The 13590-nt window shown below is 43.0% G+C and overlaps 1 protein-coding gene across 1 annotated transcript; it reads left to right on the top strand.

The window, feature by feature from the left end:
- Nucleotides 1-3609: 3609 nt before the first annotated feature.
- Nucleotides 3610-13590, top strand: LOC307230528 (solute carrier family 2, facilitated glucose transporter member 9-like; the record flags this gene model as incomplete). The annotated part of the gene is made up of 12 exons (XM_080000964.1): nt 3610-3633; nt 7561-7656; nt 7983-8143; nt 8514-8638; nt 8718-8847; nt 8988-9136; nt 9493-9683; nt 12224-12334; nt 12433-12534; nt 12649-12724; nt 12822-12949; nt 13396-13590. The coding sequence occupies 12 exons, from the start codon at nt 3610-3612 to the stop codon at nt 13588-13590; spliced, it is 1488 nt and encodes a 495-aa protein (XP_079857090.1).

The raw sequence follows: 13590 nt of genomic DNA, 5'->3' as shown, positions 1-13590 counted from the left end.
AAACCGGCGCGGAGAGAAAAAAAAACTCCACTCCAATTGTCAGAGTTGTGTTCACGTGATGTTCACAGGCTATTAGGTCGTGGCTATGATTTGGATAATGATAAAGGTAAGATAATAACCTTACGGGGAACATGAGGCTGCGATGTACTGTACAGTACCGCACCAAGCACACATACTTGGGAGCAGGGGTGTGACGATTCTCCAAATGCATCACCTATTCGATTTTCGGTTTAAACTTTTTTTTAATTTCAGGTCCGATGGGTCAAGGCTCGATTTGCAAAGAAAAACACTCGTTTCTCACTACATTGAGAAACGAGTAATAGTTTCTCAATGTAATGAGAAATGATTTAAAAGTAATGAGAATAATTTAATAGTGAAGAGCTTTAGTAAAACTAGACTTTAGAAGAATAAACAATAAGTTACATATTACACTACTTTTAAGTTACTCCCCAAACTAGGCGCAGATTTTTTTTTTTGTTAGTGAGTGATGCTGGCAGTGAAACGCAAATTACTACCTGCAGCTCCCATCAAAGCGATCTTTTCTCCAAACAAAGCAAATCAAAGCTGTAAATGGATTCAACGTGCTGTTTCTTTGCTGCTGCTCTGCTGTGCGGGAAGATCACAGGTCGCTTCTGAACAACATCCCGCCCGTGTTCTCACGCTCGGCTGGGAAATACCCCGCAGCCTTGCCCGGCCCGCGAGCCGGTGGTTGGGGCCCTCTGCACTAGAAGACATTCCCTCGGTGATGGTGGCGTTTATTTCCTGCTTTCATCCCCACATCTGTTGAATTACTGGACATTCTGGTCAAAGGTGCGCTCTCCCTCGCATATGCACAGTGAAAACGCCGGAGGAGAGGACGCTCGGTGCGCTCGTGTGTCTCCGCGGACTTCACACACCTTTTTACCGGGAATATTTCTCTCTAATGTAGCGTTCACTCTGCAACAAACTGGATGAAATTCAATTGACTTTCATTACTATTTTTTTTGTTTTTTTGTTATATTCCTCAATTTTTGTTCTATCACTCTGTGGAGCTACCCGCCGCTCTCCCAACTCCGAAACCACACTCCACGAAATTCGGTCCGGAGCCAGCGCACACTGCATTTGTTTACCGGCGGCTGCTGGCCGCCCCGAACAGGAGTAGCCACAAAAATACGGGGAGAATTGTGAACCCGATTGTGATCTACATGTTCAACCATTCGTCCTTATTCAACAATGAGTTTCGCGATCCTCCCCACAAGTCGATCGGTTTTCAATTTCGAATCAGAATCGTAGCGCTACTCGTTGGGAGCCATTGTTTGCACTCTGCTGCCACCTAGCGTCTACGGTTATCAATTGCTGCCCCAACGTTCCTCTGATAACAGGGCGGCAATGGCGTCATTTGAAAAGAGCAACCGTTCAGACAGACAGACAGACAGACAGACAGACAGGTTTATTCCACGACTTTTGACAAAGGGCCACGTAGAATGGTCATCTCTTGTGGACAAACAGCACATGCTCTGTCTGGAGAGACGGCATCACATTAATGTTAACGAGCTGAGAGATTTTTACTGACGATAAAAACGATGGAAACGAACAGTTAACTTAGTAAAAACATAGTGAATTTAATCCAAGAATAGTAATATACAACAAATTAAAGCCGATAAACTTTAATCTGTTTTTCAAGTTAGTAATTATTGTTTCGTCCACCAACCTTCACAGACACATTACCACTTTCGCAAACCTGAGGATTGCCCACAATCATTTGCAATCACATCACATATATATATATATATATATATATATATATATATATATATATATATATATATATATATATATATATATATATATATATATATATATATATCTCGATAAGCCACAAACTACATGCACACACAATGTAGGTCCCCTGCTGACTGACTGCTGACTGACTGCTGACTGGCTGCTGACTGGCTGCTGACTGACTGCTGACTGACTGCTGACTGACTGCTGACTGGCTGCTGACTGACTGCTGACTGACTGCTGACTGACTGCTGACTGGCCGCCGACGCGCCAATTGCAAATTTCTACGGTCGTATCTTGGAGCAGTCGGTCGCAAGTCGATACAAATTTTCGCGACTATCGCTGCTCGTATCTTGGATTAGTCGTAAATAGATACAGTTGTAAGTCGAGGTACCACTGTGTTTTATATTGTCATATACGTATATTTACATTTTATACCCGTCAGATTAACCTCTCAAAAAATATTCCCTTGCATTCTGACCATGTGATTTGTGCTACATTACATGATATCGGAACTAATTGGGACAAGTCCTGCACTCACCAGTGGACAATCATCTCACACAGGCACACACACACACACACACTACCAGCATCTGCTTTGAACACACCCCCATGATTACGTCCTTCTCCTTTCTTCTTCTTTATCGCCATAATTATGACAGGAAGAGGTCACGTGGTGTAAGTGCTCTTCCTATTTTCATCAACTTAATTATGTTCTGTCAAATACATGTTGTCGTGTGATGTTTCCATTTTTGTGTTTTTCCATGTACATGCTGTTGTTTGGTTTTATGTTTATTTGTCTCACCAGTGGTGATTTTCCCCCTCTTGGAGAAGTAATGATGATTTGTTGTTTATAAACCAAAACCTAGTAAGGTGGCGGTCTTGTATCACAAATAAGCAGTGCTCTTGTCATCCCACAGGTCATCCACAGGACAGAGTTGTTGCAGCAGTTCCTGATGATTATAGAGTGAATAAAGAGTCACATTTCGAGTTGAGACGTTGAACTCCACTTGCAGACTGACTGTCTTGGATGCAATGGCATATGCACGACAGATAATAGCTGTGTTAAAAAATAAAAAAATAAAAAATTATAATAATCTAACAAAGTTGGTTTGGTTGAAATTGGGCAAATGGCCTCGGAGAAGAAAAGTTTGTACAGTTTTGATCTTCAGCCTAAGGAAATGATTCTGACAGAATTAAATGATTCCTGTAAGAATTCCATTCACAACTAGGAACCAAGTGACTCTTCTGACTCTCCTGCCTTGCTCACCCCTGCATATAACCAACTCAATGAAGTTGACAAAGAATCATAAAATCGAACAACTCTTTCTTACTGAGTGATTCGTCCGTTGAACAAAACAAACTCAAGTAGATATAAGTAGTCACTCCCTGTTTGAAACAACCATTTTTGCATCTTAGATGTCTGTAAATAATTTAGTCACATTGCGTTGACATCCCCGGGTCTTTAACATCCTTTCTAAATAATCATGAATATTTCAATAGACAAAAGCATAAAAAAATAATACCTGTTGCAGAACTGCAAGAGGCCAGCATCACAACTGTGTTGATATGAAAGTTAAAGTTCATATTGTTATCGAAGCTGTCAAAATGTAAGTCAGAATTAGCAAAGGGCGTTTAAACTACATCAGTTCATTTGGGACTTGAGAAAGAAATTGAAATGTGAATGGCAAGCTTCAAGCTGGAGATCCCACTACCAATGAAAAGCTAACTTTGCTCTGGTCACATCTCTCAATATGTAAAAAATTAACCATAGCCATGTTAAAATACCTGACAGATAGCACAACAAGATCCCATGCCAGCGGTGTATAGATCTTCCATCTGGGCAGAATGGAGACTTTGTTCAGAACGCTGGTAAGTTTCATTCAGCAATGATACTTTAACATTTTAACATGATCAAAGATTAGAATCTAATGAATGATCATAATCTAAGAACAATCAACACTGGACATTTATTTGAAAATGATTTGTAAATGTATGGTTTCTACATAAATTCATATTTCAGACCAACTGCTTGATATGTTATTATAAACTGTGATATTAGAGAGTGGAACGGTATTTCTGTGTTCATTAGTCGTCTTGTGCAAGCTCAGTGACTCAGCCAAAACTGACTTCAGTTAAGCAGTAAGTTAAGATTTCTCTATTACAGTAGTATAAAAGTACACTATAAAGATATGTTTAGTTGTTTGAGTAGAAACGTTTATTTGAACTGCAGGATTACAAAATCTCAATACACTACAATAAACATACAGTGGAGGAAATAATTATTTGATCCCTCACTGATTTTGTAAGTTTGCCCACTGACAAAGAAATTAACGGTTAATAATTTTAGTGGTAATTTGGTAGGTTTATTATAACAGTGAGAGACAGAATATCAAAAAGAAAATCCAGAAAATCACATTAAATAAAATATATAAATTATTTTGCATTTCATTGAATGAAATAAATATTTGATCCCCTATCAAAACATGACTTAGCACTTGGTGGAGAAACCGTTGTTGGCAAGTACAGAGGTCAGACGTTTCTTGTAGTTGATTACCAGGTTTGTACACATCTCAGGAGGAATTTTGGACTACAGTGGTGCCTCGACTTACGACTGCATCTACTTACGACTAATCCAAGATAGGAGCAGCGATAGTCGCGAAAATTTGTATCGACTTGCGACCGACTGCTCCAAGATACGAGCGTGGAAATTTGCAGTCGGCGCGTCGGCAGCCAGTCAGTAGTCAGTCAGCAGCCAGTCAGCAGTCAGTCAGCAGCCAGTCAGCAGCCAGTCAGCAGTCAGTCAGCAGCCAGTCAGCAGCCAGTCAGCAGTCAGTCAGCAGCCAGTCAGCAGCCAGTCAGCAGTCAGTCAGCGGGCGACCTACATGGTGTGTGCACGTAGTTTGTGGCTTATCCATATTTTTTTCATCTTTACTGTGTTTGTGCTGTGTATTTTGTTTATTTTCACCCTTCATGATTTCATAAATCATATTAGAAAAATTGCTTCGACATACGACTGTTTTAACATACGACCGTTCTTATAGAACGAATTACAGTCGTGAGTCGAGGTACCACTGTACTCCTCTTTGCAGATCCTCTCCAAATCTTTAAGGTTTCGAGGCTGTCACTTGGCAACTCGAAGCTTCAGCTCCGTCCACAGATTTTCTATAGGATTATGGTCCGGAGACTGGCCAGGCCACTCCATGACCTTAATGTGCTTCTTCTTGAGCCACTCCTTTGTTGCCTTGGCTGTCTGTATGTTTTGGGTCATTGTCGTGCTGGAAGACCCATCCATGACCCATTTTTAGTGTCCTGGCTGAGAGAAGGAGGTTGTCACCCAGGATTTCACGGTACATGGCCCCATCCATCTTTCCCTTGATGCGGTGAAGTCGACCTGTCACCTTAGCAGAGAAACACCCCCAAAGCATAATGCTTCCATCTCCATGCTTGACGGTGGGGATGGTGTTCTTGTGGTCGTAGTCAGAATTCTTCTTCCTCCAAACACGGCGAGTCGCATTGATACCAAAGAGCTCGATTTTGGTCTCATCTGACCCCATCACCTTCTCCCAAGCATTCTCTGAATCATTCAGGTGTTCATTGGCAAACTTCAGACGGGCCTGTACATGTCCCTTCTTGAGCAGGGGGACCTTACGGGCGCTGCAGGATCCATTACGGCGTAGTGTGTTACCAATGGTTTTCTTGGTGACTGTGGTCCCAGCTGCCTTGAGATCATTAACAAGCTCCCCCTGTGTAGTTCTGGGCTGATCCCTCACCTTTCTCATGATCATTGATACCCCACGAGTTGAGATCTTGTGTGGAGCCCCAGACCGAGAGAGATTGACGGTCATTTTGTGTTTCTTCCATTTTCGAATAATCGGGCCAACGGTTGTCTCCTTCTCACCCAGCTTCTTGCCAATGGTCTTGTAGCCCATTCCGGCCTTGTGCAGGTCTACAAGCTCTGTTTAAGTGGAGGGAGCCACCCTCGCAAGGTCACAAGTTCTGTGAGCCAATAGGGTTTGAGCTTTACTTAGGGTTGCTTGTATTTAGTCTGTAAACGTTGTGATTGTCCACCGAGTTCACCTTATCAGTTCACCAAAATCTGTTTTTGAACAAATCTGAGGCGGGAAATAAGTTATCTAGTGGCAGAATCTTCACTTATATTAGCAGAGTATATTAGCACATAGCAGAGTTGCCAAGTCTCGCAGTCCTTCCATAGGGTATAGTTAGGCAATTGCTTGGGGCCTCGCGAATTAGGGGGCCTTGTAAATTTGTGTGGATTTTATTTTTTTGATGATATGTTATTTACTTTGTCACCCACTCCAGTGATCAGTGCTGTGCACCACTCACACCTGATGAGTAGAATTAGGAGAAAGTCAGATTAGAGAAGAACGTACAGAGTGGACACGGATGTGGTAGGCGGAGGACAAGAGATAAGCATTTGCTGTAGTGTTGAAAAGTTTGTCTCTATTCAGTGATCCTGCTCACTGAAACCTCTTACGGCTCCCGAGCATTTATTTTAACTATGAAATTGTATGTGTTTTTTATTTGAGATTTTTAAATACATCTATAAAGTGTCAAATTCCTAATTGAACAAAACAAAAAAGCCCTGTGCTTCTCGTGTCGCGTCATGCAGGCAATCTCATTCCACCATAATCTCACTCCAAACTTTTGGTGAAACTTGCAGCACTGCCATAGATAGTAATAACAGTAATCCACACCATATACTATATATTCTAATCGTTACAACCATACCTTGCTGAAAATATATATAGAACATAGGACAACTTTGTTGCCCGTTGTTGGAAAATAAATATATTTTTTTCCCTGTAGGCTAATACATAAGCAGGCATACATTTTAGCTATGGGTATTATACAGTCTTTTCGTGCATCTTTATCTAGTGAACCCTTAGCCTAATAATTGTAATAATATTATGATGTTCCGATACCTAGTGCTTACTATTTCACTCTTCTCCAGTTCTTGCTCACTCTGTCTGTCCTCGGCTTCCCTGTCACATGCCTGCTCCTCTGCCTGCTCCTCTGCCTGCTCCTCTGCCTGCTCCTCTGCCTAAAAGTAGGCCATGGTTAGCCACCCCTCCTCCTTCAAGTTCCACCTGTTGCTGCACAATGTTGGGTCTGTAGATGTTGAAGCTAATGCAGGCCCTGCAGCAAACACGTCTATTATTTTTGCACATTTGACGGCTTCAGCTTCTAGATTTTTGATTTTTTTGGCTTGCAACTTCTCCACAGTTTTGGCTCTGAGCCACAAATCAGAGAGGACAAAGGGGGAGGGGTGGGCCCTAGTAATGGATGTGATTGAGCCAGCGAGTGTAAGTATGGAAAATGAAGCCACGGGTTGCGGTTCCTGCTTTATGGACCGGTATGGGCCGGTCGTTGGACAAATGTATTATTGTTATATTGTCCCGAAGGTGGGTCGGCACACTGGGAAAATGTGCCAGATTACCAGTCCACTGCTGATTGAGCCAGAACATTATTATTAGAGTTCCTTGGTTCCTTGGAGGAACAGATCATATCTTTAAAAAAATGCAATTGGACCTCTACTATGCTTTAGGCCTTTGACAGTGATTCACAATCTGTGGTTCCAGACCCCCACAGGGGGTCGCCAGAGATCGCAGATGGGGTTGCAAGGCCTTGGACAATTTGAGGCACATGTTTCCTAATTGTCAAATATTGGTTAAAAAATCCATGAGTGTTTGTTCAAATATGAATTGGAGAATTCACCCATGACTATACAGTATGTTCAAATGTGTTGTACACTGACTTTGCATATGTCGACTTCAGACCAGCGGAAATGCTCTAATCTTCATCCTTGTTTTGGGCCTCGGAGGATCCTTTCAAAATGGATTCCACACCACTGGTACCAGTTCCCCCTCACCGGTGAGATGCATATTTGGTTGTTTTCATCCTCCAGACTGTTGTATGGAATCATTTACAAAAATCCAGCAACAAACCCAATCTTAACAACCCCCACCCCAACCCCAACGCTAACCCTAACCCATGTCCTGACTGAAACAGGCTCTTTATGTATTATCTTGGCCATTCTCAAAATGTTCTCCAAGTTTTAGGTCAAAGATAATAGCTTTATCAAGCACACTCAACAATGCCTGTGTCTTGATGCATCCCTTTTATTCATTATCCGTTCAGTAAAACAAGGGTTAAGGCATTTCGACGCTCCCTCTTAACTGCTGTCCTTTGCTTTGCAGTACATTCAGCATTTCATCAACAGCAGTTGGTATGAGAGGTATGGCGAACACCCTCCTCTGCAGACAGTCACAATCATATGGTCGGCCATCGTCGCCCTATATGCTGTCGGGGGACTTGTGGCTGCCCTCAATGTCAAAAATGTCACAGGCATGTTTGGGAGGTAAGATAATGTCAGAGGGTTTGTGTGTGTGTGTGTGTGTGTGTGTGTGTGTGTGTGTGTGTGTGTGTGTGTGTGTGTGTGTGTGTGTGTGTGTGTGTGTGTGTGTGTGTGTGTGTGTGTGTGTGTGTGTGTGTGTGTGTGTGTGTGTGTGTGTGTGTGTGTGTATACCACGCATGTCTCACAAATAACCATTGCCTCATAGGATTCTAGGGCAGCTAAAGCAAACCATTTTCAATATTTTTACTTTTTATATGTAATGTTATGCAAAGATGTACAGTATATTCATTACCTTTTAATGTATATAAAGTTAAATAAAGTTTAATTGATTGATCGATTGAAGACACTGCATTCCTTCCTTCCCTCCCCCAAGGAAGAAAGCCTTGATCGGGAACAACCTAATCAATATTCTCGCAGCAGTGTTCATGCTAATGAGTAAACACGCCAATTCCTTTGAAATGATCATGATTGCACGCTTTCTGTATGGCATCGGAGCAGGTGAGCATTTGACAAAAAAAAACACGTTTAACCAAAAACATTACACACTAAACTGTGAGGTGGATGTGGGGGTCTTTAGGTTTGGGAGGGAGTATCCATGCCATATATCTGGGGGAGAGTTCACCCAAAAAGATTCGAGGCATGATGACACTGACATGCACCATCTTCATCGCCATTGGCAAATTGTCCGGACAAGTTTTTGGATTGAGGTAGTTGCTCATTGACACGTTTCTCCTGATGGCTTTGAAAATGACTGAAACCACTCTACCCAAGTTTTCTATATTTGATATGTCGAGGATATTTTTGTCCTTGATGCATCTCTTTTGTTTTTTTTTCTCCTGTGGACCAGGGAGATCCTTGGTCGTGAGGAGACATGGAACATTCTGCTGTCTGTCCCAACATGTTTCGCGGTGGTTCAGCTGCTCACATTGCCTTTCTTTCCCGAGGCCCCCAGATACTCACTGATAGACAAAGGAGATGAAGAGGCATGCAAGAAAGGTAGGTAAACTTTATGTGTGTCTTATAAGTTGAACTCAGTCTGCAAATGTATTGTCGTTCTGAGTTCATATTTTATTTTATTGTTGAATTGTATGAATAACCTTTAGACTTTGTGTTGATAATGACTGAAATTTCCTATGTGAAGGAGATTGGCTCTTATCAACTGGGACATACATATAAATATTGTATATTGCAATATTAATAGGTAAATCATGACAAGACAAAACCCATTAGAGAGGAAGATTTGAGGATTATGTTTTTGCAAGGATCACTCATTTCAATCCAGTGGTTGGGACTTCATGAATTGTCATTGTCATTGTGTAATGCCAAGTCTGTTGGTCCTTCCATCCATCCAGCGCTCCAATTTCTATGGGGCAGAAAAGACGAGTACAAAATAGAGATAGATGAAATGAAGGCCGAGCAGAAGGCCATCAAGGGCGTCCAAACAAAAACTCTGATGGAATTAATAAGAGACAGGAGCATCAGGTGGCAGCTCATCACCATGGCGGTTATCTGCTGCGGCGTCCAGTTTTCAGGGACTTCAGCGGTAAGAACAACATACCTTCCAAGTCGGTGGTCTGTATGTAAAATCAATTATTGCCAAATCCAACGTCCATTGGATCATAATTTCAATATATTAGACGTCAAGATTCAAGATTCAAGATGTTTATTTGTCACATACATACAGTATACTGTACATACGAGCATACGTAATGAAATTACAGTGCAACGCACCCTGAGATGATGCATAATAAGTACTAACTGGCTCAGTAGATAACTAATTAACTAACTAACTAAACTAACTGATTCCGAAAATTGTATTCAGTTAGTAAATAGAATAAAAAAAAAAAGGTTATATCCTAAGGGGGAATACAAAATAGAAATAAAAGCAATAGACTATTATGTATATACAGATATGTGCAGTAAAGTGGCATGTGAATAAAGTGATGCGTGTGTTGAGATATACAGTACAATATACAACAGTACGGCACAGCAGTACAGTAACACCGAACAGCAATACAGCAAGGCCGTTATCACCAGAGAATTTGCTCCGGGCTCAGAAACGTCAGTGCCTCTTATACGACTGGGGGCTCGACTCAGACAATTAGCACCGGGAGACAAGGTGTTGTGGTGTGTGTGGTTAGTGGTGTTAGTGCTATGTCCAGCTCTAAATTGCTTGCAAAGTGCCAAGGGCCTTTTCTGGTTACACGGCGGCTTAGCAAAGTCGATTATGAGTTAGAACGGTCTGACAGGCAGGGGGCGACACACATTTATCACCTAAACCTCTTAAAAGAATGGAGGGAGGGCCTGTCGGTGGCCCTGGTCACGCCGGTCATAGAGTGGGATTAGCTGAGGCCCGAGGTTCAAAAGGCAGCCGATCATACCACGGTCCTGTTAAGTGACCATCTCTCTATCCGTCCCCGAGGGCGGACGTAGCTGCACTTCAGAGTCGCTTCTCTGATGTTTTCTCCTCCCTGCCAGGCCTCACGTCCCTCATACACCACCATGTGGAGACGAACCCGGGATCAAAGGTGCTCTCTTGGCCGTATCCCCTGCCCGAACACAAACGCAAGATCGTGCAGGCGGAATTAGAGACCATGGTGGACATGAGCATAATAGAAGAGTCCGCGATGGACTGATGGGTCAGTCCGGTTCTGCGTGGACTACCGAAGGGTGAACGCGCCGTCCAAGTTCGACGCCTACCAGATGCCCCGGGTCGATGAATTTCTCGGCCGGTTATGTACAGCTCGTTTTTTCACGGCACTGGATTTAACCAACAGCTATTGGCTGGTTCCCTTGTCTCAGGAGGCCAAGGAAAAATCAACGTTCTCCACGCCGTTTGGCTGATACCACTTTCGTACACTTCCGTTTGGGTTGTTCGGTGCCCCAGCCACCTTTCAGAGACTCATGGACCACGTCTTGTGTCTGCATGAAGCATATGCCTCAGCCTACCTAGATGACATTATTTTTCGCAGCGACACCTGGGAGCGGCATTTGCAGCATGTGGGCGTTGTGCTTGAGTCCCTGAGGCGGGCTGGGCTCACCACCAACCCAAAAAAGTGTCCCAGCAATGTTCCGGAACCATTCCTGCATGGGGTCATGTGTGAATGGTAGCAGAGATCGATATTCCCGAAAATCTGTTACGGCAATTTTCACCTCAAGACCTAATCTCTCCCACGTGCAGATGATGTAAAGCACCATGACGTAAAGTATTGCCGTAAAGCAGTTCTGCCGCAGACTTGCGACATAGCTTAGGGGCGGGATCGTATGTGCAGCTGTCCTATCATGTGAGCGTGATCAGATCCCGCAATGTATTTGACATGGCATAAGGCGGATATACCCAATGAGACCAAAATCGGAATTCTCCAATCACGGATATAAATTCAAAATTCCATGCGACAACTACGAAAATGAATTAACAAAAGCAACATTGTAGCGAGTTATCTTTTGGGGGTAACTGTAATGCTATTACTGAAATTCATTAGTAATTTGTTAGACTACTTGTTACTGGGGAAAGTAATGTTATTACTGTAACTCAAGTGAGAGAGGGGAGATTGAGATTGTTTGGACACGTATGTAGGGGAGATGAGAGTTACATTGGGAGAATGACCCTGAGAGCTGCCAGGCAAGAGGAAAAGAGGAAGGCCAAAGAGAAGGTTTATGAATGTGGTGAGGGAGAACATGCAGGGGGTTGGTGTAAGGGAGGAAGATGCGCAGAACAGAAGGTATTGGAGGCAGATGATCCGCTGTGGCGACCCCTAACGGGAGCAGCTGAAAGAAGTAGAAGAAGACTGCCTCACACTGACTGTTATTAATGTGAAGTTGGACATGTCCTCATTCATATCTTGAAGTATTCCATTATAGTTTCACAAGATGTTGCTGCTAGGGCATCGCATGTAGGCGGAGTGAATCTAGGTGGGAAAGTGGTTGCTTGCAACAATGGTCATTATTCATAAACAACTGACTGCTGGTTGAGCGATCAGAATCAAGAATTCCACAGAGTAATAGCCAGTAATAACCACAAATAACATTAAGGATTAATTCAAATGTGTTGTGGAAGTCAGCTGATCCCTCTCTGCCGCCCAGATCAACATCTTCTCCTACAACATCTTCCTGGAGGCAGGCATCCCAAAGGGGGACATCCGCTACGTCACACTTGGCCTCGGAGTGGTAGAAGTCCTCACCTCCCTCTCCTCTGTGAGTGAATGGATTAATGTAGTCACTCCAAGGTTTTTTCCACAATGAGGCACTTGCCAATATCACTCCATCCCTCCCTCCCTCCCTCTGTCTTTCAGAGCCTGCTCATTGAACACACAGGGAGGCGACCATTGCTCTGGGGGGGCTTTGGGGCCATGTCGGCTTTGATGGTGTTGATCATCATCACACTTAACCTGAAAGTGAGTCTTTTGCTAAAGCTTTCTCCCTTACATTGGTTTATTGGCAAAGGAGTGCAAAACTGTAGCACCCTCATATACAAATATTACATGTTTGATATCACTGTTCTCTCACAGGATGTCGGTCAGTGGGTTCCATACACCACCGCTGGACTCTTCATGCTCTTCAACATGTCTTTTGTGGGAGGGCCAAGTACGTATGCACCTTGCTTAGTATGTTAACAAATGGCTGCACATACAAATACAGTACAACATGCCCTTATCACATTTTTCTTTCTGGGGGGTTATAGGTGGAATGACCATCACTCTCGCGAACGAAGTCTTCGTCCAGTCGTGTCGACCAGCGGCATTCAGCTTCATCGGGATCCAACGCTGGCTGTTACAAGCTCTGCTGAGCCTGAGCTTCCCTTTCCTCATTGTGAGCATGCACTGTCCTTTACAAGCATATAAACTGGGTTAAGGCTTGTTTGTTTAAGCATTGGTGATTATGGTTTTTCTGTGTACAGCAATGATCTTCTCAGCTAATATAACAACTTTGGAAGCCTTAGGGCTTACAAATTGCTGATAATTAAATTATGATAAAAATTAAAATTTTCTGACTCCATATGGCTTATCTGAATTAAGCCATACTGAGTCAGAAAATTTTCAAAGATAAAGCAAACGTTGTGGAGTATTTTCCCCTCCAGTGCAGTGAATCACAAGAGCTATAATTTAAACGTGATCAGATTTGTCCAATAAAGCCTTTTTTTTCTGGCTGACAGCTTAAATAGCTGCAAAAGTAATATCTGAAATAAATAGCAGTCTACAGAGCTCTGGTCTTGAAAGTGATGGAAAGTGACAACCTCTGTTTCTTCTCCGTGCCAGGAATACCTTCCATCCTTCTCCTTTGTGATGTTTGCCGGTGTGTGCCTGGTGGCCTCTCTCTACACCTTCTTCTTTGTGCCCGAGACCAAGGGGAAGACCCTGCTGGAGATCTCAGAGCAGTTTAAATGCATCACTGTGTGTGGGAAATCTTTCTCCCGAGAACAGACCTTGGAGACTATGGCGACAAAGTTGTGA

The sequence above is a fragment of the Zeus faber genome (genome assembly GCF_960531495.2).
Source record: "Zeus faber genome assembly, chromosome: 5".
NCBI classification, from domain to species: domain Eukaryota; kingdom Metazoa; phylum Chordata; class Actinopteri; order Zeiformes; family Zeidae; genus Zeus; species Zeus faber.
This window is presented reverse-complemented; position numbering and strand designations above follow the sequence as displayed.